The 27913-nt window shown below is 42.8% G+C and overlaps 1 protein-coding gene across 4 annotated transcripts; it reads right to left on the minus strand.

Moving 5' to 3' along the window:
• Window positions 1-71: 71 nt before the first annotated feature.
• Window positions 72-27797, minus strand: ap1s1 (adaptor related protein complex 1 subunit sigma 1). 4 transcript variants are annotated; one of them, XM_084165140.1, is made up of 6 exons: window positions 27626-27764; window positions 25868-25904; window positions 23597-23775; window positions 8014-8122; window positions 4397-4534; window positions 2088-2245 (listed from the first exon to the last, which is right to left on the minus strand). In XM_084165140.1, exons 3-6 carry the CDS (start codon window positions 23773-23775, stop codon window positions 2198-2200), a joined length of 474 nt encoding a protein of 157 aa, XP_084021266.1. In that variant the 5' UTR covers window positions 25868-25904; window positions 27626-27764; the 3' UTR covers window positions 2088-2197. The 4 variants fall into 4 exon arrangements, with proteins under 4 accessions (XP_084021264.1, XP_084021266.1, XP_084021265.1 ...); XM_084165139.1 differs by lacking the exon at window positions 27626-27764 and adding an exon at window positions 26546-26631; XM_084165138.1 differs by lacking the exon at window positions 25868-25904 and having other exon boundaries at window positions 72-2245; window positions 27626-27782.
• Between the last annotated feature and the right edge of the window lie 116 nt (window positions 27798-27913).

The following is a 27913-nucleotide window of genomic DNA, read 5'->3' on the forward strand; positions in this document are numbered from 1 at the left end:
CAAGTTACTGTCAGTGCATTCAACTAAGGTAAAAACGACAATAATTAAACCAGAAAGCACAAGTACACAAGTCCTTTCTAATTGCATTTTATTTTTATTATAAAATTACATTCACACGATTCCCTTCGATAATATGCTGCATCCCAAATGGTACCCTTTTCTCTTTATAGTGCACTACTTTTGACCATAACCCTATAAAAGGAATAGAGTACCATGACTGGACCGTAGGTCAATAGTTATTTATCATATGCCACCCATCCCTCATGCTGGATCCCAAATGAATAAAACCCTACACACACACACACACCTTTTTGAGTCCCTGAAAAAATGTGAATCAAAATATCTTCTTATTCGGTGCAGTTCCAATTATCCACACTAGCGCACTACTAATAATGAAGCAATAGTTCTGTCCCATTGACCATACTAGTATACCACTTTGAATGGAGCAATACAGTGGGCAAAGGCTTCATCCCAAACTGCACCCTGTTCCATATTTCGGCCTCTGGTCAAAAGTACTGCCCTAAATAGGGTGCCATTTGGAACACCACCTAAGTGGTATGCTAGTGTGGATATTGGAATGTAGCCTATGTATTGATACTAATTGGAGTGAAGCAATGTATTGGGAACGCACAATAGCAAGTAGTATGCTAGTATGAATGTTGGAACGTATCTTATTTAAATCAATGGGCCAAACTCTTCTAGTTTCAGTTTATTCCTATTGGTCTATTCCCTCTTGTTGCAGACAAAAATATTATTACTCTTTGGAAAGTAGGTATTTGATAGGCGTAAAACGTACTGCATTTAATGTGTTTGTTGGTATAGGAATGGTAGCTAGGTCCATTATTTCTCTAAAAAGTCACGTGTATGTCAAAGTAGTTTGTTTGCCTTTTGTTTTACGTTGCTGCTCAGAAACAACAAACTCTCCCTCTTTCTGCCTATATTTTCATGCCCTGGGTTAGTCTCATCTGAATCATCATCACTACATTGCATACTATCACATTGAGCCCTTTCCACATAAACACATTCATGTTAGCACAGCCACACACAGGCTGAGAGACAGAGAAAAACAGTTGCGGAATAGAACGCAGAAATATAATTCTCAATTCTAAGGAACTCTGGATGGATCCGGAATTTGGGAAGAATCATTCTACAGATTGACATATAAATGGGAAGGGCAAGAATGTGTTCTTTGTGTGTACCCCTACAACAGATCCTACTATGGGTTCAACATAACTCACCAATGCAGACAATCAATGTGGTCCCTTAAAAACAATAAAAACAGCAAACATATTATATTATTCTCATAACGTGTGGTACATTTACAAAATATTTAACGACCATTCATTTAAAAGAAAATCCCTGTGTCCCTCAAAATGCCACCCTATTCCCTACATAGAGCGTTAATTTTGACCAGAGCCCTATGGGCCCTGGTCAAAAGTAGTGCACTATATAGGGAATAGGGTGCCATTTGAGACGCACCCTAATCTGATAAAACGTAATCTGTTGGGTAAAATGTTTTGATGTCTTATTTCATCTCCTGCTAAAAAAAGTCTTAAGATGCATTCTGACCTGCGTCTCGAGGGAAAGTTCAAAGGTCAAATCAGACCGTGGTTCAAATACTATCTCAAATACTTAAAGCTGAGCTTGATTGAGCGTCCTGGCAGAACGGAACCAATAGAATGGCCTCCCTGCAGGCTAAAGCAAACGCTAGAAGTACTTGAACAATTTCAGATAGTATTTGAACCCAAGTCTGGGTCATACAACAGTAGTAGTAGCTAAATCATTCGGCCAAAAGTGGCACCATTTTCACAGAGCTAATATAAATAGGGTGTGGATCATCATGATAATATACAACAATGTCAGCAATGTCTTGAATTCAGTACCAGAATGTCAATGTGTGAATCTCAATTGACACCCTATTTTACCTAAAAAAGGATGCACTTCTTTTGGCCAGAGCCCTAGAGTACTATGTGGGAATAGAGTGCCACTTGACACAGCCTTAGATAACAGCTTCCATTCCAGCCCTTACTCCCTCCCAGCCACCCCCCCCCAAACCCCCTCCATTCACCCTCCACCCAACACACACACACACGTCAAACCCCCTTTCCTCCACCCTGTTGCACATGTAACCCAAAGTCCTCTGTCTCTTCGTCTGTCGCCTGATAAAAAGTGCTGGGATCAGAGTACCCTGCTGTCACTACGCCAGGCCCATCTCCTCTAGAACACTTCTTGGAGACTCGTCCTCCTGTAGGGGGAGACGGGGAACAGATGGCTCAGAATAAATGGTGACAAATAAAACTACATCATTCATAGTGATGTTAGGTAAAGTCATAAGGCCCGATTCAGACTTGATATAAGTAGACTCAACGTGGACTTAAGTCAATAAAACATGGACTTAAGTCTGTGTTAAATCAATAATATAATAATAATAAGCCATTTATCCAAAGCGACTTACAGTCATGTGCGCATACATTTTTACGTATGGCAAATCAACTCATCTCAAGCCTGAATAGGGCACATAGTGAGGTAGAGAGATACCCTGAAGGAGGTCAACAGACCGAAACGTTGGTAGTAAATAGATCCATCAAATTGTTCAAAGTATCAAGAATACCAGTGTGCTGGAGTTTTTCCTTCTTTTTAATTAGAGAGATCACTCCTATCATGTACAGTGAGGGAAAAATGTATTTGATCCCCTGCTGATTTTGTACGTTTGCCCACTGACAAAGAAATGATCAGTCTATAATTTTAATGGTAGGTTTATTTGAATAGTGAGAGACAGAATATCAACAACAAAAATCCAGAAAAACGCATGTCAAAAATGTTATAAATTGATTTGCATTTTAAATGAAGGAAATAAGTATTTGACCCCCTCTCAATCAGAAAGATTTCTGGCTCCCAGGTGTCTTTTATACAGGTAACGAGCTGAGATTAGGAGTGCTCCTAATCTCAGCTTGTTACCTGTATAAAAGACACCTGTCCACAGAAGCAATCAATCAATCAGATTCCAAACTCTCTACCATGGCCAAGACCAAAGAGCGCTCCAAGGATGTCAGGGACAAGATTGTAGACCTACACAAGGCTGGAATGGGCTACAAGACCATCGCCAAGCAGCTTGGTGAGAAGGTGACAACAGTTGGTGCGATTATTAGCAAATGGAAGAAACACAAAAGCACTGTCAATCTCCCTCGGCCTGGGGCTCCATGCAAGATCTCACCTCGTGGAGTTGCAATGATCATGAGATCGTTGAGGAATCAGCCCAGAACTACACGGGAGGATCTTGTCAATGATCTCAAGGCAGCTGGGACCATAGTCAACAAGAAAACAATTGGTAACACACTACGCCGTGAAGGACTGAAATCCTGCAGCGCCCGCAAGGTCCCCCTGCTCAAGAAAGCACATATACAGGCCCGTCTGAAGTTTGCCAATGAACATCTGAATGATTCAGAGGAGAACTGGGTGAAAGTGTTGTGGTCAGATGAGACCAAAATCGAGCTCTTTGGCATCAACTCAACTCGCCGTGTTTGGAGGAGGAGGAATGCTGCCTATGACCCCAAGAACACCATCCCCACCGTCAAACATGGAGGTGGAAACATTATGCTTTGGGGGTGTTTTTCTTCTAAGAGGACAGGACAACTTCACCGCATCAAAGGGACGATGGACGTGGCCATGTACTGTCAAATCTTGGGTGAGAACCTCCTTCCCTCAGCCAGGGCATTGAAAATGGGGCGTGGATGGGAATTCCAGCATGACAATGACCCAAAACACACGGCCAAGGCAACAAAGGAGTGGCTCAAGAAGAAGCACATTAAGGTCCTGGAGTGGCCTAGCCAGTCTCCAGACCTTAATCCCATAGAAAATCTGTGGAGGGAGCTTAAGGTTCGAGTTGCCAAACATCAGGCTCGAAACCTTAATGACTTGTAGAAGATCTGCAAAGAGGAGTGGGACAAAATCCCTCCTGAGATGTGTGCAAACCTGGTGGCCAACTACAAGAAACGTCTGACCTCTGTGATTGCCAACAAGTACTAAGTCATGTTTTGCAGAGGGGTCAAATACTTATTTCCCTAATTAAATTGCAAATCAATTTATACAATTTTTGACATGCGTGTTTCTGGATTTTGTTGTTGTTATTCTGTCTCTCACTGTTCAAATAAACCTACCATTAAAATTATAGACTGATCATGTCAGTGGGCAAACATACAAAATCAGCAGGGGATCAAATACTTTTTTCCCTCACTGTACATGAAGCCTAATTTTGACGTCTTTTTAAAAACAACTTATTCAGTAAATATCCTTTGCTATCGGTTTTTAAATATGTGATTTTGTTTGTATGTATTGTGTTTGCTGCTAGATGAATTGCCTCATTGAGGAATTAAAGTTTTCTAAATCTGAATCCTACCTCCTGTAGTAGGTCGGCCTGTTCGATGGCCTTGAGTACACTCTTCTTGGACGTGTCTTGGATCTCCCCCCCCATCAGAAACTCATCCAGTATAAAGTAGGCCTTCTCAAAGTTAAAGATGATGTCCAGCTCACATACCTGCCAGGGCACACACACAGAGTGGAATCAGAATCACCTTTATTCGCCAATTACATTTACATATACCAGGAATTTGACTTGGTGAAATGGTGCCAACATCAATAGACAAAATATAGACAGAGGAATTGACACAGTCTACATACAGTATATACAATATATACAGGAAACGTACACCAATTACACAATAGAAGAGTATAAGCAAAGCTAGGGAGCGGAGAGCAGTGTTTTCCACAAGCACATGGAGGAGCCAGCCAAATCGAAAAAGTAGCCAGCCAAGATCCCCTTGGCCGGGGGGGTGCGCAGGGGTTCTCCCAGGTTAAGATATTTTTGCAGAACAAGCCCTATTTTGGTGGCCTCTGGTACGTACATTCTAATGCTAGATTGTATATTTTACCAGCAGCAATCAGGTATTAACACTGATCCAAAACATTTTTGCACTTCTACAGTGTTAAGTTTCATCAGCTGTTCTACAATATGATATAAAACATAGGAAAAACTACATTTTCACTGCACTGGGCCTTTAAAGAATCCTGTAAGAGTCTGCTGACTTTCACAGGCTTCAAGCTCCCTTTTAAGAGGCATTTTCTCAGCCATCTGCAATACAGGTATGACAGGTATGATTGTCTCCGGTAGCCTGTGAAAGCCAGCATGGATAGAATGCAATAATTGACTAATATTTGCCATATTCGAATAATTCTCATGCGCCAACGTATCACCACGGTCCGTGCATTGGTGAAACTAAAATAATTGGATGGTGAAAATTGCCAGCCAACCAGAAAAGCAAGACGAAGAAATTCAGGCATTCTTGAAATTCAGGACAATCCTTATCCTGCAAATAAACTATGTATATAGTAAAAAATAAATATTTTGCAAGCAGTAGGCATTTAGAATTAAATGTGGAGTGGAGCTGGATAGTTATACTCGACTTGAGTGGGATGAGTCACTGACATGATCTTCCTGTCCGATTTTGCGCCCCCTCGGTCTCATGCGGTGGGGAAGATCTTAGTGGGATATACTCCGCCTTGTTTCAGGGTAGTAAATTGGTGGTCTGTTCATATCCCTCTGGTGATGTGGGGGCTGTGCTCTGGCAAAGTGGGTGGGGTTATATCCTGTCTGGGGGTATCGTCGAACAGGGCCACAGTGTCCCACGACCCCTAGTCTATGTGCGGGGGGTCTAGGGTTAGTGTCATATCTGGTGTAATTCTCCTGTCTTATTTGGTGTCCTGTGTGATCTTAAGTATGCTCCCTCTAATTCTCCCATCTCTCTCACCCTCTCTACCCTCCAAGAGGACCTGAGCCCTAGGACCATGCCTCAGGACTACCTGGCCTGACGACTCCTCGCTATCCCCGTCACAGCTGGTTGTGCTGCTGATCCAGTTTCTGCTGTTCTGCCTGCGGCTATGGAACCCTGACCTGTTCACAAGACGTCCTACCTTATCCCAGACCTGCTGTTTCGACCCCCTCTCTCCCCCTCTCTACTGCACCTGCTGTCTCGACCTCTGAATGCTCGGCTATGAAAAGCCAACTGACATTTTCTCCTGAGGTGCTGACCTGTTGCACCATCTATAACCATGGTGATTATTACACAACATGCAACAATTTCAACGACTTTACTGAGTTACAGTTCATATAAGGAAATCAGTCAATTGAAATAAATTCATTAGGCCCATCCATGGGTGGGCCTGGGAGGGCATAGGCCCACCCACTGGGGAGCCAGGCCCAGGCAATCAGAATGAGTTTTTCCCCACAAAAAGGTCTTTATTACAGACAGAAATACTCCTCAGTTTCATCAGTTGTCCAGGTGGCTGGTCTCAGACAATCCTGCAGGCGAAGAACCCGGATGTGGAGGTCCTGGTCTGGCGTGGTTACACGTGGTCTGCGGTTGTAAGGCCGGTAAGTTGTACTGCCAAATTCTCTAAAACGACGTTGGAGGCGGCTTATAGTAGAATTCTCTGGCAACAGCTCTGGTGGACATTCCTGCAGACAGCATGTCAATTGCACGCGCCCTCAACTTCAGACATCTGTGGCATTGTGTTGTGTGACAAAACTGCACATTTTAGAGTGGCCTTTTATTGTCCCCAGCACAAGGTGCATCTGTGTAATGATCATGCTGTTTAATCAGCTTATTGATATTGCACAGGAGAAATGCTCACAAAAAAGGGATGTAAACAAATTTGTGCATAAAATTAGAGAGAAATAAGCTTTTTGTGCATAGGAACATTTCAGGGATCTTTTATTTTAGCTCATGAAAGATTGGACCAACACTTTACATGTTGCATTTATATTTTTGTTCATTATATGAACGTTTGAACACCTTGAAGAACGATCTGGCCTTAATGGACATGTACTCTTATAATCTCCATCCGGCACAGCCTGAAGAGGACTGGCCACTCCTCAGAGCCTGGTTCCGCTCTAGGTTTCTTCCTAGGTTCCTGCCTTTCCAGGGAGTATTTCCTAGCCACCATGCTTCTACATCTACATTTCTTGCTCTTTGGGGTTTTAGGCTGGGTTTCTGTATAAGCACTTTGTGACATCTGCTGATGTAAAAAGGGCTTTATAAATACATATGGTTGATTTGCTTGGTAAATGTATGTGCCAGCAAACAATAGGCTAAGTGGATTTCGAATCGTCGTTACCACACTACTATATGGGACATGCAAAATCATGCGTTCTCCCTCGGTGTAAAGAAATTCGACTGCAACCACAGCGCACACAACACACACACACACCCAGGTAACGAGATGCGGGACAGACAGCAGACTGTCAAACCAGCTGTGTTTCCCTGTCAGCACTCACTTTGTGACTGACAGGCGCCTGTCAATAGATTGCTAGAAGATCCATGTCGTTCATTCTAATGGTTGAGGGCTCGGCAGACTTTTTTCTGACTAGTGAATTGAAAAGTTGCCTAGTTAATTTATGTGGAAAAAGCAGCTGGCTGAAAATATGTCTAAACCAAATTGGCTGTATAGCCGACAGACGACACTGGTGGAAAATATGGAGAGTTGAATAGATCAACAGAGGGACAGTGAGCGGGAATAAACAGCATATGGTGCGAGTCATCGACTTACATGAAAATCCTTAGATTGTCCGGTAGTAATATAGAAGAGAGGCAGGGAGGATGAAATGGAAGAGAAGCAGGGAGGATGAAATGGAAGAGAAGCAGGGAGGGTGAAATGGAAGAGAAGCATGGAGGATGAAATGGAAGAGAAGCAGGGAGGATGAAATGGAAGAGAAGCAGGGAGGATGAAATGGAAGAGAAGCAGGGAGGATGAAATGGAAGAGAAGCAGGGAGGGTGAAATGGAAGAGAAGCAGGGAGGGTGAAATGGAAGAGAAGCAGGGAGGATGAAATGGAAAATATCTGATGAGATGAGAGTGGAGGTGAGAAATAAGCAGTTGGAGAGAGAGAATGAAGTTGGCTAAAGAGATAATGAAAGAGTTGGCTAGAGAAGTCAAATGAGAGAGAGAGCGAGAGACTCACACTGCCGAAGTACTTATCCAGTAGCTCTACGAAGCGGTGGATGACCTCTAGAGTGATGAGTTCGTTGTCCTGCTCCTCCACCGCACAGCAGAAATACAGACTGGCATACCTATAGAGCGCGCACGAACACATACACACCTTATTAGCGCAAACAGCATGCAGAGGCGGACTGGAAGGAAGGAACCCAGAAAACCTCACACAGTCTTTGGGTTATTGAGGTTCAACACACCCACACATTCTTCATTGAGGTTCAGCTGAGAACTAAAAGTTCTGGGGGAATCCATGGAGCTCCAGCCAGTCAGTAACCCAGGGCCATGTTCAGTAGCCAAATGTTGTCAAACGTTGCAGATAGAAATGCCACGAATATAGCCAACATTTCTTAATCTACATGTCAGAGGGGCATGTTGTTCTACAAAGCATATTCTATCTGAACGTTCCAAAACGTTGCGTCCTACAACTAATAACTACTGAAAGATAAGCTATGCACTATACCATGTGTAAGTATGTGTGTTGTTTCCAAACGCCAGCCCCCCCCAAGTACCCCCAACAGTACATATTTTTGTTGTGGCCCCGGACAAGCTCACCTGATTCTACTTGTCAACTAATCATCAATCCCTTGACAAGTTGAATCAGGTGTTTTTGTCCGGGGCTACAAAGAAAATGTATGCTGTTGAGGGTACTCGAGGACCGGAGATGGGAAACACTGTATCAGAGCGAAGTCAGTCAGCTCTTTGACTCTCACCTGGCCAGAAACAGGTATTGCACTACACTGCAGAGAGCACTGTTGAGAGTTTCCATCAGATTGACCTGTGTTTTCTGTTTCCCTCTACAGTGCCTTCAGAAAGTATTCATACCACTTAACTTATTTTCTTGTTACAGCCTGAATTCAAAATGGACTAAAATGAGAGAAAGAAACATCTCACCTATCTGCACTCAATACCCCATAATGACAAATTGAAAACAAGTTTAGACATTTTAGCAAATGTATTGAACATGAAATACATAAATATCTCATTTACATAAGTATTCACACCACTGCGTCAATAGATGTTAGAATCAACTTTGGCAGCGCTTACTGCTGTGAGTCATTCTGGGTAAATCTCTAAGAGCTTTGCACACCTGGATTGTACAATATCTGCCCGTTATTCTTCTCAAAATTCTTCAAGCTCTGTCAAATTGGTTGTTGATCATTGCTAGACAACCATTTTCAAGTCTTGTCATATATTTTCAAGCAGATTTAAGTCAACCCATAACATGATGCAGCCACCGCTATGCTTGAAAATATGGAGAGTTGTACTCAGTAATGTGTTGTATTGGATTTGCCCCAAACATAACACTTCGTATTGAGGACAAATAGGTAATTGCTTTGACAAATTTTTTGCAGTTTAACTTTATTGCTTCGTTACAAACAGGATGCATGTTTTGGAATATTTTTATTCTGTACAGGCTTCCTTCTTTTCACTCTATCATTTAGGTTAGTATTGTGGAGTAACTACAATGTTGTTGATCCATCCTCAGTTTTCTCCTATCACAGCCATTAAACTCTAACTCTTTTAAAAAGTCACCATTGGCCTCATGGTGAAATCCCTGAGCAGTTTCCTTCCTCTCCGGCAACAGAGTTAGGAAGGACACCTGTATCTTTTCAGTGACTGGTTTTATTGATACACCATCCAAAGTGTAATTAATAATGGTTTTTCTTTATTTTTTACTATTTTCTACATTGTAGAATAATAGTGAAAACATAAAAACTATGAAATAACACATATGGAATCATGTAGTCACCAAAAAAGTGTTAAACAAATCAAAATACATGTTATACTTGAGATTCTTCAAGTAGCCACCCTTTGCCTTGATGACAGCTTTGCACACTCTTGGCATTCTCTCAACTGGCTTCATGAGGTAGTCACCAGGAATGCATTTTAATTAACAGGTGTGCCTTGTTAAAAGTTAATTTGTGGAATTTCTTTCCTTCTTAATGCGTTTGAGCCAATCAGTTGTGTTGTGACAAGGTAGATTTGCTATACAGAAGATAGCCCTATTTGGTAAAAGACCAAGTCCATATTATGGCAAGAACAGCTCAAATAAGCAAAGAGAAACGACAGTCCATAATTACTTTAAGACATGAAGGTCAGTCAATCCGGAAAATGTCAACAACTCTGAAAGTTTCTTCAAGTACAGTCGCAAAAACCATCGAGTTCAATGATGAAACTGGCTCTCATGAGGCCCGCCACAGGAAAAGAAGGCCCAGAGTCACCTCTGCTGCAGAGGATACGTTTATTAGAGTTACCAACCTCAGAAATTGCAGCCCAAATAAATGCTTCACAGAGTTCAAGTAACAGACACATCTCAACATCAACTGTTCAGAGGAGACTGCGTGAATCATGCCTTCATGATCCAATTGCTGCAAAGAAACCACTACTAAAGGACACCAATAAGAATAAGAGACTTGCTTGGGCAAAGAAACATGAGTAATGGAGATTAGAATGGTGGAAATCTGTCCTTTGGTCTGATGAGTCCAAATTTGAGATTTTTGGTTCCAATTGCCGTGTCTTTGTGAGACGTAGAGTAGGTGAATGGATGATCTCTGCAAGTGTGGTTCCCCCCGTGAAGCTTGGAGGAGGAGGTGTGATGTTGTGGGGGTGCATTGCTGGTGACACTGTCTGTGATTTTTTTAGAATTCAAGGCACACTTAAACAGCATGGCTACCACAGCATTCTGCAGATATACACCATCCCATCTTGTTTGCGCTTAGTGGGACAATCATTTGTTTTTCAACAGGACAATGACCCAACACACCTCCAGGCTGTGTAAGGGCTATTTGACGAAGAAGGAGAGTGATGAAGTGCTGCATCAGATGACCTGGCCTCCACAATCACCCGACCTCAACCCAATTGAGAAGTTTTGGGATGATTTGGACTGCAGAGTGAAGGAAAAGCAGCCAACAAGTGCTCAGCATATGAGGGAACTCCTTCAAGACTGTTGGAAAAGCATTCCAGGTGAAGCTGGTTGAGAGAATGCCAAGAGTGTGCAAAGCTGTCATCAAGGCAAAGGGTGGCTACTTTGAAGAATCTAAACATAAAATATATTTCGATTTGTTTAACACTTTTTTGGTTACTACATGATTCCATATGTGTTAGTTCATAGTTTTGATGTCTTCACTATTATTCTAATATGTAGAAAATAGTAAAAAAATACAGACAAACCCTTGAATGGGTAGGTGTGTCCAAACTTTTCACTAGTACGGTACTTCAATACATTTTTTCAGCTGGAACCGAGGGACCTTAAGACGAGTCTTGTGAGGTCTGTGGGCATTCTAGAGCAAAACAACCGACGTGTTTGTGAGTGTCTCACATTTCCACAGAGGGTTCATATTAGTGTGTAGCCAAAACTGTTCGGACGCTACAGACAGAAGTTGGTAGATCGGCTGTACCAACTTCAGACGAGTCCCAAGACACTTGTGGGGGTCGAAGAGGAAAACGGAGAACACTATCATGTTCGTGAGTCTCATCTTTCCATCCGTTCGGATGCTACAGACGATTTTGTGAGAAGACCGATTTTCGGGATGTCTCATGGTCTGACAAACACTGCTCTAGCTCTGTCAACTTTCACCGCAGATGCGGAAGTGCGACCTCGGATTATGTGGTAGAATCCACTTTGACATTAAATGGGGTATTGTGTGTAGGCCAGTGACAAAGAAACTCTTAATTAAATGCATTTTAAATTCAGGCTGTAACACAACAAAATGTGGAAAAAGTCAAGGGGTGGGAACACTTTCTGAAGGCAATGTATGTGGGCCGGCACCCGTTTCTCACTGGGCCATGGCTCCGGCGGACCTGCTCTGACTTGGGGCCAAGGCCAAGCCACTGGTAGTTTTCAGCTGGCATTTACATAAGAATGGCTAACTGTGAACTTTAACAACTTCTCACAAAGCAACTTGATGCAGAGGTTGTTGATTCTGCCCGCCCCAAGTCTTTAGTGTCACACTCCTGATGGAAACAATTACACTAAAGCTTACATTAACACTAGGCTTGGGCGGTATCCATTTTGTCATACAGACCTCGTGCCATATCGGGATATTCGGTTATACCGGCACAGAACACAAGGGGCACTATTTTCTATCCCCAACGCCTCTGTAATCTAAAGGTTAGCAATGCCAACAGGTACATATAAAATCCCATAGTGAATGCTAACTAAATGCTAACGAGCGCATTGCGAACATTTTATACAGTCTCTGATCTAAACCATTTTTAGGATGGACATCCCAACTCATAAAGTTATACAATTAACTCAAAAATGCTACTCACAGTTTGTTGCACGCACAAAACAAATGTTAGACAGCAAGGCTCTTGATCCAGGAAGGGATTCTCTGCTGTTACAAAGCGAAGCTTGACTTTGGAAGAAGGTAACCACTTAGCTAGGTTGCTAACTAGCTACTAAATTAGCAAACCAAATGTGCAACTGCAGAGAATTAAGCACATTTTAGACAGTTAACTTAATAGTTATAAAAAATATCTAGCTGGAAAACATTTCGTTGTGAATTCCATACTGTAACTAGACCACCTGGTGCATGCTACACAACAGTGAGTGACTCACAAGGCTCCGGTCTCTTGTTGTTGTGTGCTTGTAAACAAATACCACATGACTGGGGACTACCAATAAGCTTCATAATGAAATATTGTGACAGCTGAAATGAAGAACGCGATCTCCTTTATCTCTTTAAACATATTGCACAAGTTGACTGCAGGTATTTACTTAAGTAGCAAAAAAGATTCACATTTATTAAAAAACTTCAAATAAATAGTTTCAACGGTATTGAAAAACCATCCCATGGCTATTTCCAAATACCCCGGTATACAGCCCAAGCCTAATTAACAAAAACAATGGCGACACACGTGTGGGGTAAGTCTTAGGTGGAAGTGCAGCATAAGCTTGTACAGAATCACTGTGGTGTAGATTAACGTAGGATCCTATGGGCAACTTCTACACCGAGTGCTGTGTGTGGATGGCTTCTGTATGAGAGGTGGGAGGAGGAATGAGTGTTCAAATGGTGAGTCACTGAGCATCAGTTGGAACGGAAAACGCTGTCAAATGTAAAATCAGTGTTTTGGGAAAACAATACCAAACACCCCTCAAAGACAGCCTGGAGCCTGGGTGATAACGCCAGGAGATAGGTTGGGAGACACACACACACACAGAGTAATATCATGATGTGACAGGTAAGTCTCTTTTAATGCCCCCCTGGAACCACTTTTGAAGAGCAATTACTACCAGTAGAGGGAGGGAATTAGTGTGACGCCAAACACTGAGTCACTGGCTGATTCGTCATTCCAACCAAGACGACTCATTTTCAGATGAGACAGTTGGCAGTTTACAGATGTTTTATTGAGCCCGTCTTAACATTTAGTGTAGTCGCCTGGTTTGGCTCCCTTACATGGGCAAGTCTGAATACCCTTGAGAGAGTTGTGCAGGTCTGTGGTAATATTGTACGGAGAAAGCAAAAGGCTCTCCGTGACATTTACAAAGAGCGCAAACATAAGGATGGGCAAATAAAATACTTTGGATCTTTTACATCCACTGAACAGCCAAAATGCAGTACTGCCATCAGGGAACAGACTCAGGTCGTCTTAAAACCAAGAGAGCCACTAACAGCTTTGTACCGGCATCAGTATGGATTTTAAATTAAAACTGAGTTGTGTGATTTATGTGTATCTTGTAGAGCATGGCTCTTTCATGAAATAGATTTTTGTCACTTCCATTTATCTTGTATAGGCCTAAACCTTGTAAACATTGGTAATGTCATGTGTGAATGTTGCCGTTTATATGTCTAGTATACATCTTTATCTTATTCGACTTGCCACAATTGAAGTTCCTTTCGGATAAAGTAATACCATTTTTGTGAGTGTTTGAGTGAGTAAACATAATTTCAGATACTTATGTACAGTTGAAGTCGGAAGTTTACATACACCTTAGACAAATACATTTAAACTCAGTTTTTCACAATTCCTGACATTTGATCCTAGTAAAAATTCCCTGTCTTAGGTCAGTTAGGATCACCACTTTATTTTAAGAATGTGAAATGTCAGAATAATAGTAGAGAGTGATTTATTTCAGCTTTTATTTATTTAATCACATTCCCAGTGGGTCAGAAGTGTACATACACTCCATTAGTATTTGGTAGCATTGCCTTTAAATTGTTTAACTTGGGTCAAACGTTTTGGGTAGCCTTCCACAAGCTTCCCACAATAAGTTGGGTGAATTTTGGCCCATTCCTCCTGACAGAGCTGGTGTAACTGAGTCAGGTTTGTAGGCCTCCTTCCTCACACACGCCTTTTCAGTTCTGCCCACAAACTATAGGACTGAGGTCAGGGCTTTGTGATGGCCACTCCAATACCTTGACTTTGTTGTCCTTAAGCCATTTTGCCACAACATTGGAAGTATGCTTGGGGTCATTGTCCATTTGGAAGACCCATTTGCGACCAAGCTTTAACTTCCTGACTGATGTCTTGAGATGTTGCTTCAATATATCCACATAATTTTCCTTCCTCATGATGCCATCTATTTGGTGAAGGGCACCAGTCCCTCCTGCAGCAAAGCACCCCCACAGCATGATGCTGCCAACCCCGTGCTTCACGGTTGGGATGGTGTTCTTCGGCTTGCAAGCTCCCCCTTTTTCCTCCAAACATAACGATGGTCATTATGGCCAAACAGTTCTATTTTTGTTTCATCAGACCAGAGGACATTTCTCCAAAAAGTATGATCTTTGTCCACATGTGCAGTTGCAAATCGTAGTCTGGCTTCTTTTTGGCGGTTTTGGAGCAGTGGCTTCTTCCTTGCTGAGCGGCCTTTCAGGTTATGTTGATATAGGACGTGTTTTACTGTGGATATAGATACTTTTGTACCTGTTTCCTCCAGCATCTTCACAAGGTCCTTTGCTGTTGTTCTGGGATTGATTTGCACTTTTTGCACCAAAGTACGTTCATCTCTAGGAGACAGAACGCGTCTCCTTCCTGATTGGTATGATGGCTGCGTGGTCCCATGGTGTTTATACTTGCATACTATTGTTTGTACAGATGAACGTGGTACCTTCAGGCATTTGGAAATTGCTCCTAAGGATGAACCAGACTTGTGGAGGTCCAAAAAAAAAATGTCTGAGGTCTTGGCTGATTTCTTTTGATTTTCCCATGATGTCTAGCAAAGAGGCACGGAGTTTGAAGGTAGGCCTTGAAATACATCCACAGGTACACCTCCAATTGACTCAAATCATGTCAATTAGCCTATCAGAAGCTTCTAAAGCCATGACATCATTTTCTGGAATGTCCTAGCTGTTTAAAGGACATGCTCATGGACGCCCAGATAAAATCCTGCGCCTTGTGACTGCAGGCCGCCCAACAACCTGCCCGCTTGACCCCATCCCCTCCTCTCTTCTCCAGACCATCTCCGGTGACCTTCTCCCCTACCTCACCTCGCTGATCAACTCATCCTTGACCGCTGGCCATGTCCCTTCCGTCTTCAAGAGAGCGAGAGTTGCTCCCCTTCTCAAAAAACCAACACTCGATCCCACTGATGTCAACAACTACAGACCAGTATCCCTTCTTTCTTTTCTTTCCAAAACTATTGAGCGTGCCGTCTTTAGCCAACTCTCTTGCTATCTCTCTCAGAATGACCTTCTTGATCCAAACCAGTCAGGTTTCAGGACTGGTCATTCAACTGAGACTGCTCTTCTCTGTGTCACGGAGGCTCTCCGCACTGCTAAAGCTAACTCTCTCTCCTCTGCTCTTGTCCTTCTAGACCTGTCTGCTGCCTTTGATACTGTGAACCATCAGATCCTCCTCTCCACCCTCTCCGAGCTGGGCATCTCCGGCGCGGCTCACTCCTGGATTGCGTCCTACCTGACCGGTCGCTCCTACCAAGTGGCGTGGCGAGAAGCTGTCTCCGCACCACGTGCTCTCACCACTGGTGTCCCCCAGGGCTCAGTTCTAGGCCCTCTCCTTTTCTCCCTATACACCAAGTCACTTGGCTCTGTCATATCCTCACATGGCCTCTCCTATCATTGCTACGCTGACGATACACAACTAATCTTCTCCTTTCCCCCTTCTGATAACCAGAATCGCATCTCTGCATGTCTGGCAGACATATCAGTATGGATGACGGATCACCACCTCAAGCTGAACCCTGGCAAGACGGAGCTGCTCTTCCTCCCGGGGAAGGACTGCCCGTTCCATGATCTCGCCATCACGGTTGACAACTCCGCTGTGTCCTCCTCCCAGAGTGCGAAGAGCCTTGGCGTGACCCTGGACAACACCCTGTCGTTCTCCGCTAACATCAAGGCGGTGACCCGCTCCTGCAGGTTTATGCTCTACAACATTCGGAGAGTACGACCCTGCCTTACACAGGAAGCGGCACAGGTCCTAATCCAGGCACTTGTCATCTCCCGTCTGGATTACTGCAACTCGCTGTTGGCTGGCCTCCCTGCCTGTGCCATTAAACCCCTACAACTCATCCAGAACGCCGCAGCCCGTCTGGTGTTCAACCTTCCCAAGTTCTCTCACGTCACCCCCCTCCTCCGCACACTCCACTGGCTTCCAGTTGAAGCTCGCATCCGTTACAAGACCATGGTGCTTGCCTATGGAGCAGTGAGGGGAACGGCACCTCTGTACCTTCGGGCTCTGATCAGTCCCTACACCCAAACGAGGGCATTGCGTTCATCCACCTCTGGCCTGCTGGCTCCCCTTCCTCTGCGGAAGCATAGTTCCCGCTCAGCCCAGTCAAAACTGTTCGCTGCTCTGGCACCCCAATGGTGGAACAAGCTCCCTCACGACGCCAGGACAGCGGAGTCACTCACCACCTTCCGGAGACATTTGAAGCCCCACCTCTTTAAGGAATACCTGGGATAGGATAAAGTAATCCTTCTACCCCCCCCCCCCCCAAAAAATTGTTTTTGTAAAGTGGTTATCCCACTGGCTATAGGGTGAATGCACCAATTTGTGAGTCGCTCTGGATAAGAGCGTCTGCTAAATGACGTAAATGTGCCCTTGAGCAAGGCACTTAACCCTAATTGCTCCTGTAAGTCGCTCTGGATAAGAGCGTCTGCTAAATGACTAAAATGTAAATGTAAATGTAAAGGCACAGTCAACTTAGTGTATGTAAACTTCTGACCCACTGGAATTGTGATACACAATTATAAGTGAAATAATCTGTCTGTAAACAATTGTTGGAAAAATTACTTGTGACATGCACAAAGTAGATGTCCTAACCGACTTGCTAAAACTATAGTTTGTTAACAAGAAATTTGTGGAGTGGTTGAAAAACGAGTTTTAATGACTCCAACCTAAGTGTATGTAAACTTCCGACTTCAACTGTATGTGTAGCACGCAGTAGCCCTTGTTGCACATTTTCAAGTATGTATGTGAACAGAGCATGTAGCAGCTACATGCGGTTTCACACAACCAAGAAAAAAGACTTAGGCGGCCTGTCATACCAAATAGTGTCGTCGTCCCCCCCGGGTCACAATGGGATTCAATGAGTTTTAGCTTCTGTTGCTAGAACTTGCAAAATTCTGACAGGATTACGTAATACACCAAAGCGTCCGTTGCTATGCTGGTTGCTTGGCTCTATTTTACCTCGTAGCGGTGGCGAAGGAAGGAGGACACGGGCAGTTCTAGGTCTATTTCAACTCATAAGCGCTCACTCCGCGCAAAGTTATTACCTCAGTATTGCTCTCCAAGAACAGTGTTTTTGACGGTGACAACCTGCTACTTCAGAGGACTGAAAAGAGAACACTCTTTCTTTACCATATATTTCTCTTCATATAAGAAAATATTGTTAAATAGGAAGAAATACACTACCGGTCAAAAGTTTTAGAAAACCTACTCATTCAAGGGTTTTTCTGTATTTTTTTCTATTTCTTACATTTTAGAATAATAGTGAAGACATCAAAACTATGAAATAACACATATGGAATCATGTAGTAACAAAAAAGTGTTAAACAAATCAAAATATTTTATATTTGAGATTCTTCAAATAGCCACCATTTGCCTTGATGACAGCTTTGCACACTTTGCATTCTCTCAACCAGCTTCGTGAGGTAGTCAACTGGAATGCATTTCAATTAACAGGTGTGCCATGTTAAAAGTTAATTTGTTGAATTTCTTTCCTTCTTAATGCATTTGAGACAATCAGTTGTGTTGTGACAAGGTAGGGGGGTATACAGAAGATAGCCCTATTTGGTAAAAGACCAAGTCCATATTATGGCAAGAACAGCTCAAATAAGCAAAGAGAAACGACAGTCCATCATTACTTTAAGACATGAAGGTCAGTCAATACGTAAAGAACTTTGAAAGTTTCTTCAAGTGAAGTTGCAAAAACCATCAAGCGCTATGATGAAACTGGCTCTCATGAGGACCACCACAGGAATGGAAGACCCAGAGTGACTTTTGCTGCAGAGGATAAGTTCATTAGAGTTACCAGCCTCAGAAATTGCAGCTCAAATAAATGCTTCACAGAGTTCAAGTAACAGACACATCTCAACATCAACTGTTCAGAGGAGACTGTGTAAATCAGGCCTTCATGGTCGAATTGCTGCAAACCAACCACTACTAAAGGACACCAATGAGAAGAAGAGACTTGCTTGGGCCAAGAAACACAAGCAATGGACATTAGACTGGTGGAAATCTGTCCAAATTGGAGATTTTTGGTTCCAACCGCTGTGTCTTTGTGAGACGCGGTGTTGGTGAACGGATGATCTCCGCATGTGTATTTCCCACTGTAAAGCATGGAGGAGGTGGTATGGTGTGGGGGTGCTTTGCTGGTGACACTGTGATTTTTTTTAGAATTCAAGGCACACTTAACCAGCATGGCTACCACAGCATTCTGCAGCAATACGCCATCCCATCTGGTTTGGCCTTAGTGGGACTATCATTTGTTTTTCAACAGGACAATGACCAAACATACCTCCAGGCTGTGTAAGGGCTATTTTACCAAGAAGGAGAGTGATGGAGTGCTGCATCAGATGACCTGGCCTCCACAATCCCCCGACCTCAACAAAATTGAGATGGTTTGGGATGAGTCGGACCGCAGAGTGAAGGAAAATAAGCCAACAAGTGCTCAGCATATGTGGGAACTCCTTCAAGACTGTTGGAAAAGCATTCCAGGTGAAGCTGGTTGAGAGAATGCCAAGAGTGTGCAAAGCTGTCATCAAGGCAAAGGGTGGCTATTTGAAGAATCTTAAATATATTTTGATTTGTTTAACACTTTTTGGGTTAATACATGATTCCATATGTGTTATTTCATAGTTTTGATGTCTTCACAATTATTCTACAATGTAGAAAATAGTAAAAAATAAAGAAAAACCCTTGAATGAGTAGGTGTTCTCAAACTTTTGACCGGTACTGTATGTACAACCATTTTTCATCTAGCTAGTTGGTCATCTACATGTTGCTAGCTATACTTATAGTTCAGTGGAGGCTGCTGAGGGGAGGACGGCTCATAATAATGTCTGGAATGAAGTAAATGGAATGGTATCAAACACGGGGATGTGGAGGATACCATTCCGTTGACTCCATTCCAGCCATTATTATGAGCCGTCCTCCATTCAGCAGCCTCCACTTATATAGTTATAGGTCTGTCATATTGAGGTATCTAGCTATTTGTATTTATTAGGGATCCCCAGCAGCTACTCTTCCTGGGGTCCAAACATATTAAAGCACTTACATTACATATAAAACAAAAGATAAAAGTACATCATATTACATTATTACACCACTACATATCTACAATACAAAATGTTTAATACCACCATACAACAATATCACAATGTGGGCATATGCATGTATCTGTACCTATAAATTAAACCTGATCAATCAAATGGATAGGTGTAAGCAATTATGGTCATTCCAAATGCCCTTAACTAGGTGTCTTCGCTAGACAGAAAATGAGAAAGAAAGGATTAAAGGGAGAGAGGGAGAGAGAGGTGGGCAGAGAGTGGAAGACAGACAGAGAGATGGAGAGAGAGAGAGAGAGAGAGAAAGACAGCAATGCAAATGTGCTTAGACTTGAGTATTTCAACAACTCTTCTGTTCCAAGTTGTTAGGCAAGCATATGTACCTACGGGGGAAGGATGGCCAGCCACACAGAAGGGTGATTTTTCCTAAGGAGGAGAAGGAGGCCGTGCTGACCGAGATGCATGCTGGCCATTTCGGAGTGAAGCGCATGATAGCCAAAATCAACCTACGCTTCTTCTGACTGAGAATTGTCAAGGAGGCGGACAGCTGGGCAAGTGAAATAACCTTTTGTTTATCAATCACATTCTATTATATCTGAAATTATTATGATTTCAATTGATGTCATATCAGAGAGCACACAATGTTTCAATTTGTCACTTTGTGCTTAATGTTCAGTACCCTGTCTAGCCTGCCAGAAGTTTGAGAGGGCGAAGACTGTGGCGCCGGAGATGAAGCCCATCAAAAATGTTTCACCATGGCACATGATTGGTAAGTGTCCCAATTCAAATTTTGCCCTGATAAGTTGTTTGGTAATGGTTGCTTTATTTGACCACAGCAGAGTTCAATATTATAGAATGTGTGTGTGTGTCAGTATGCTTACAAATATGAAAATCTGCATGCTGTATGACACAGATACTGGTAAGAATAAAGTAATCTTCTCTCTAACACTTTAAATGTTAGGGGTGGACCTCATCGGACCACTAAATGTTAGGGGTGGACCTCATCGGACCCTTCACGAAATCCAGGAATGACAACAGCTGGTGTCTGACGCCGACCGATCACTTTACCAAGTGGGTGGAGGTAATACCCATTAAGGTCAGTAAAGGAAGAGTACGTGCTTAACTCTAAATTCCCTTCTGTAACCAATTATAAAGGGTGCTTGGATCCCAAAATAGATTTTCGTTTTGTATGATACCCATCAAGGACGAGACTGGCGAGGCCACCTCCAAGGCGATGATGGATATCTTCAACACCCAGGGTTCTCCTGAGGTCATCTTGAGTGACCGAGGTCATGAACGCTAGAACAAGGTACGAATGTTATAGGTTATATTCTGTCACCAATGGTTTGTTTTATTTATTTTTTACAATTTGTTTTTGTTTTTCCATGGTACATAATTAGACATCTTTCAATATCTTACATTGTCAATAGATATCGCTTTCCTACCCCCTCCTCCAGGTTTGGTGAATGGACCAACCAGACCCTCAAGACTGACATGGGAAAATCCCTTGATTGGTACCAGGAAGGGTGGGCGAACAACCTGAAGGTAATTCTCTTTGCACACAACAGCAGCATCCAGGCCTCCACCGAGTACGGACAGGAGCCGCAGCTGTTGACGGAGGTAAACAATGCAATTGTATATACAATTATTGCATATACTGTAGTCTTTCAAATTGGTGATTGACTTAGTGTTTGTCTATTGCTATTTTTGTATAACGTGTTTCAGATCACTGAAACCCCACCTGACGTGGTAGAAGTTGCCCAACCAGATCAGAACGCCTTCGAGGACCACCTTCAGGCACGGACTGAGAAGGATGTGGAGGTTTTTGACCAGGTAAAAATGATTGTCCGCTGTTAATTGATGTTCTGGCCCTCCAAGAGATATGTAAGAAATGTTTTTGTAATATGAAATATAATTGCATTTATTCCTATTATCAATCAAGGTGAGACTGAACATCTACAAGGCGCAAGAGAAACAGAAGGAGAGCTACCGGAGCAGAATCAAGAAGGGGACCAAGTGCTACGACATCCGGGCGAATTACTTGGTTTGGAAGAAGGACGAAAGGAAGGCGAGACCTGCGAAACCTCACTGCTCTTTCGCTCCTAGCTGGGGTCACCATCTGTTAAAGAGAATATAAAAAATCTCAGAGAATAACTATTTGCATTTGCACACAAAATAACCTGAAGCTAGCTTTAGTTTCCCTAACACTGATATTTTTCTCTTTGTCTTCCTAGGGTTACCTCGGTGGAAGCCAATAATCTTCTCCAGTTGGAGCAGTTGGACGGTCGACCACTGAAAGCACTGATGCCCTACACTTCGGTGAAGCCCAATAGACAAAGTATATTAAGCTTTGGTTGACATTTGAGAAAGCAAGAAATTGTAGTTATGCTGAGTTTATAAAAATGTACCTCTTCAATTTTCCTCTCCAAATGACTTTAGGACCATCGACTGTCCGAGCCCCCCAGGAGGTATCCCGTCCACCAGAACCAGTGAGCTCGGATCAGTCTGATTCTCTGTGCTCTGAGTCGGAGGGGGACCAGCTTGAGGTAGGCTATACCTTCCAAAAGTGTTGAAAAGTACATATCTCCCATTTATATCAATGCAATAATCCATCACATGTTCTCCCAGTAAAGTGTAACCTGTGTGTTTGCTTGTTTACATCTGTCTCCTAACCTGTTCCCTTTAACTCTGCTCCTGTTCTCCAGGACATAGGGGTTCTGCCCAACACCCAGACGTGGATCCACCTGATGTCCTCCATTACCAACCACCCTCCAACTTTTCATTACATCATCTACAGCTACTGTTATCATTATCTGCTAAGAAAGTTATTGCTCTATCATACTGGGCACATAATATGTGAGATATACAGATTAACTAAAAAACACTAGCACTGCAAACACTCAGAACAAAGAGAGCAGCAGTGCCTGGACTTTGCAGTCTCCCCCTTTAAGTCCCCCTTCCGAGACTAACTACCTGTTGAGAACAAGTGACAGGCAGAACCTCCCACCCACACAGCAACCACCTCCTCTATATTCCACACACCAGAATTCAGTATTTCAGTCTATGATTGCCATGTGAGTGTTCAAAACAACTGTACCAACAAATATCAAAGTTTATTTATTAAAATCTTAAATATTGCCAGGTTGGTTTTCACAGCTGTTTCACAAGGTGTTCATTGTAAGTTGTAAGGTATCCTTTGATGGTATTTATTTGTTCCACATTATTCACTGTTGTGTCCTAGCACCTACAATAGATACATATATTCAACCACAAGGGTGTACTAATGAGCTATGAATCATAATAGAGGACTACTGACATTATCTTATTTCAGTGTAGATAAGGGAAGGGCAGATTTAAATAAAAACATGACAGCCAGACAAGCCAGTGTATGAATCAAACATATTTGCATATGAATGGAGTGGAAATTAGCTGACTGATCTGTAATGTAAGTAACTTTAACGTGTCAAGTAGATTAGACGTTTTCTTTGCCATTTCCGAAACGTAGCAACGTTTAAGACACAGATTATGTTCTAATGTTAACAAGGTACCCAAAAGTAGTTCGAAGTAATGTTTTCATTTTATTAGCTAAACAAAACTTGTTTAAACAGCGAAATTGTCGCGGAAATCAGCCTTGTTTGCATAGCGATGATGAAAAGAACGTCATTTAGGCTGTAATGACCTCCAAAATTCTAATCATTAGGTCATCACACCGTTGATATAGCAACGGACGCTAATAGTTTACCGAATTCCATTGTGACGCAGAGGGGGATACTTTTTTGGCCGGGGGACATTATTTGGCATGACAGGACCGCCCAAGGATTTCAATGGCAGAAAAATCCCTGGTGTGTGTGTGTATTCCAGTACCTCTTGTAGACGATCTTGAGGTCCCTCCACTCCAGGAAGCTGCACATCTTGGGCTTGCGGGCCAGCACAACCTGCATGAGCTCCCTCACCATCTTCTTCTTGTCCCTCTCGGCCGTGGCCGTGTACCACTTCTGGAGACGCAGCTTCCCCTGCCGACTGAACAGCAACATGAAACGCATCTAGAGGAGGGAGACCAGGGTTGAGTTAATGTCAGACTACATGGGGAGGAAACAAGAGGGGAGACACACAGGATAGGAGACAGGATCAATAGCATATAGAGAGGAAGTTAGTACCAGATAACTTCAGGATGAACTAGTGTGTACAACAGACAGAACATAGAGGGTAAAACAAACAGACACATTTGCATAGGGAGGGAGGGAGGGAGGGAGGGAGGGAGGGAGGGAGGGAGGGAGGGAGGGAGGGAGGGAGGACTTCTGGAGACGCAGCTTCCCCTGCCGACTGAGCAGCAGCATGAAACGCATCTAGAGAAGATGAGGGGGCACAGCAGACAGGTAGTGATATGTAGGCCTACACATATTAGGTAGACACAGGCTAACACACAGAGTAAGCAGTAAGACCTAATACTGGACACACCACACACGGTTAAGCTTTCGTGCTGGTGCAGTACGTCTCATTTATTAGCAACCTGGACTGGGATAAGGGTCGAAACACAGGAAAGGGGGATTATAAGTATGATGGGGGAGATTTTGTTCTATGTACACTGACTAAAAAATGAACAACCGATATGCATAAAGAGGAAGAGAGAGATTATGAGCGAGAGAAAGAGTCGGGGGAGAGAGAGAGGGGGAGAAAGACGGACGGACAGACGGACAGACCTTACCTCATGACACAAATGTGCCATTTTTTATGTCACAATCTATCATGTCACAAGCTAGTAGGGCCTACATGTGTCTATACCTACATTTCAACCTTGTTAATATTGACGAGGGGGAAAAAGTACAGTAACAGACTACATCTCCCACTGGACTAGTTATCAGACCCTCCATGGACAACAATCTACAGTCTCTGCTTTTAAACTCCCTGGAACCACGTGGTGTGGTGTAGTGTCAATCTCCTAGAGACTGCCTGGCCACTAATGTAGCACCCCCCCGTACCATATGGTCCAACTCTCACCCACAACAGTCCTCCTCATTTACATTGGCCCGGATCTCGACTTTGTAATATGTCCTACAACATCATCTGTGAAAGTCACCTTTTGAAATGACTATCATTCTATTTGCATACAGTGTGTGTGGTGTGTTAGTGAGTGAGTGAGAGAAAGTTACAGTGAAGATGTGAGGAGTGCTTGTGTTCTCCAAAAAATGTAATAAAATCAAAAGACTCTCTTCAGTGAGAGAGAGAGAGAGAGAGAGAGAGAGAGAGAGAGAGAGAGAGAGAGAGAGAGAGAGAGGGGCATGTGACAAGGGAGTGTGAAGTAAAGGAGGCCATGATGTGCATAAGAATAGAGCAGCTTCCTTTTGGGAGATTATTCTTAGGCTCATCTGTGTCAGATCCTATAATGTGGTGTGATGTAGCAGCAGCAGTCCTACTTAGTTATAAAGCAGTCCTACTTAGTTATAAAGCAGTCAAAGGACCCACCGTATTCTAGCCTAGGCTCAGATTCGCTTGTGCAGTCTTGCCAACTCCTATGGTCAACGAACCCACCGTATTCTAGCCTGGTCTCAGATCTGTTTGCGCTGTCTTGCCAACTCCTATATACGAGTTGGCAAGACAGCACAAACATATCTGAGACCAGGCTAACACTATTCAACTTAGCCAACACATTATACAGGACTGTGTACAGTATATCTAAAACATAAATATTAGTACAACTTAGAACCATCACTCATCAAGAAGCAACGGCCAGCCAACCACAAATATTAGTATATTACCGGTAATCAAATATTAATGACAGTAACTGTTGGGTATCAGTTAGGCTGAGGCTACAGCAAACACAATATTAGACTGAAAGCTACACAGAGAACGTCAGTAGTTAGTTAGTAGCCTGAGTGCGAGTCTGTTTGTGCTATCATGCCAACTCGTCACTCATTGTCATGCCAAACAAGGAGTTGATATGATAGTACAAACAGATTGGCACTCCGGCTAGTTAGCTAGTTAGCTAGTTAGTTGGTTGGTGACCACGAAACATAGATGCAAAGCTGAGCTACACATGATTTTAGGTTAAAAACACAGAACTGGACAGACCGTACAAACTCTACTCACACCAATCAATAACACAGTCAACTTCTTTGCTAGTTCCACTTTACTTACAGTCGAACCCGCTCAGTGCCTTCTCTCTAGTATTAATCTGACAGAGAGAAGGAGAGACATGGAAGGGGTTTTATGTTCTGTGGTAGGACACTGGTGAGGACAGCATTTCCCTATATTGGAGTGTACTGGTGAAGGAAGGGAGTGTAGGTAGTATTTACCAAGTTGTAGGGTGTCCACACACTGCCCTGAGTGAAACGTGATTTGGTGATGACATTTCACTTCCGTATGTTATAAAATACATTTTACCAAGACAAATATGATTATTCATGTTTTGAATCGTTCAGTGGGGTCTTTCTCTAACATATCATTAACACTATATCCAAAAAGACGGATTTTGTAACCTAATACATCCGATAATTAGAACCAAGCACTGTTGACATTGCAGTCAGATTTATTTTAACAACTTCTGAGGATTTTATATTTTGTGGTCGTCTTCTTCCAAGTTGGTTCCGCGGGTCGCAAAAAGCCAAACCAGCATGACAAACTGAATTAAACCTAATAGCCTTAGAAAATAAAAAGCTTGGTATACGCTCAGTGCTCCGTTGACATTTCACAGAGATACACTTGTTTTTGTGAGAAATCTTGAAAAAGGAAGAGGAATTTCGAATGAATATGAAAAGTGTATACTAAAATATGAAAATACTAAATGTCATGTCTCAAAATCAATATCCATCTTACCTCTGCGGATTGGAGAAGAAAGATGATGAGCTCAACAGTAAAGTGAGCCTGTCAGGTAGCCAGTAGCCTTAATTCTTGCACAGAATCCAGCCTAGCTGACACGATGCAATTTTCTTGATTTCTGAACACATTTTTCTCTGGCCTCCATTGATTTAGTCACCCTAATTCTGGCTGTCCTACAAGGGTAAAAACTCAAATCAATAGATTTTTAACAGATTGTGATAGAGACATGAGGTTTGGACCATTGGTTTTCTTAAAGGATTATCTACACAGGTAACATATTATTTTACCCATTGGTCAAAATATGCGTTTTTGATTGGACACCCTTCAAGTTGACAAAGGTGACAATTGTCTAATAGTCAACAGTTTATAATTATGTCCACAGTAAAGGTGCAGTAAACGGGCAGCAATACAAATGAAGTAGCATAACTAACTGACTGACAACCAGGTCAGCAAACGAGAAAGGGGTGTCTGAATAGTGGAACACCATTTTATCAATACACATTGATCATTGTATCAATGCAGGTAGTGCAAGGTCAGAGGTGAGGGTCACAGAGTATCTGCAACGTGTAGCCAGTCAACAGCTAACTTTACGTCTGTTAACACCAACTATGCACACACACTAACAATGACAGTAACCTGAGGAACATGTCAAACTACCTAGTTCAAGTGTACATTTCGTCGTAAGCAAACAAACCAGGTCGCAAGCTAGCTATTTGGCTAATCACGACACTATTTGGCTAGCTAAGCAAATGTCAAAAATCCTTAGTTATGTAACGTTAAGGTTACCTTCGAAGATAACTTGTTAGCTAGTGAGCTCAACATACATCTTCCTATCGAAGTTAGAATTTATATTAGGCAAAATTCAAATGTGCGGCCTGTCGACTAGCAAGCAAGCAAGTTGACTACAGTACCTGTAGCTATGTTAACATTAGCCACTTTACCTTGCTAGCTAACACAGGTGGCCAACCAGCTTGCTTCACTCTGCTTCCTGAAACCATACACCTTGCTTGCAGGTAATGTAATGAGCTAGCCGGCTAGCTTTAGCTATTCATCTCTTTTTATGCCGAAATTACTTACCATTTTATCAGGTTCTCAACGCAAATATTAACTTGGATCTTTGTATATGAATTACTTGATTTTCCTTTTCGTTTTAAACACAGCAAACGTCAACATTCCATGTCTGTTTCAGAATACTACTGCTCGAGCAAGCAACCCATTCAGCCAGCTAGCTAGTAAGAACGACTCCGGTGACAGACGTCAGCAGTTCCCCTCCTCAGTGAACATGCGCATTGCGCATTTTGAGGCAACCGGTGAAGTCAGTTTGCAGCCAAGCCAACTGTGGCGAACTCGCTAGATCTACTAGGT

The sequence above is a fragment of the Coregonus lavaretus genome, assembly GCF_964263955.1.
Source record: "Coregonus lavaretus genome assembly, chromosome: 7".
Taxonomy (NCBI): domain Eukaryota; kingdom Metazoa; phylum Chordata; class Actinopteri; order Salmoniformes; family Salmonidae; genus Coregonus; species Coregonus lavaretus.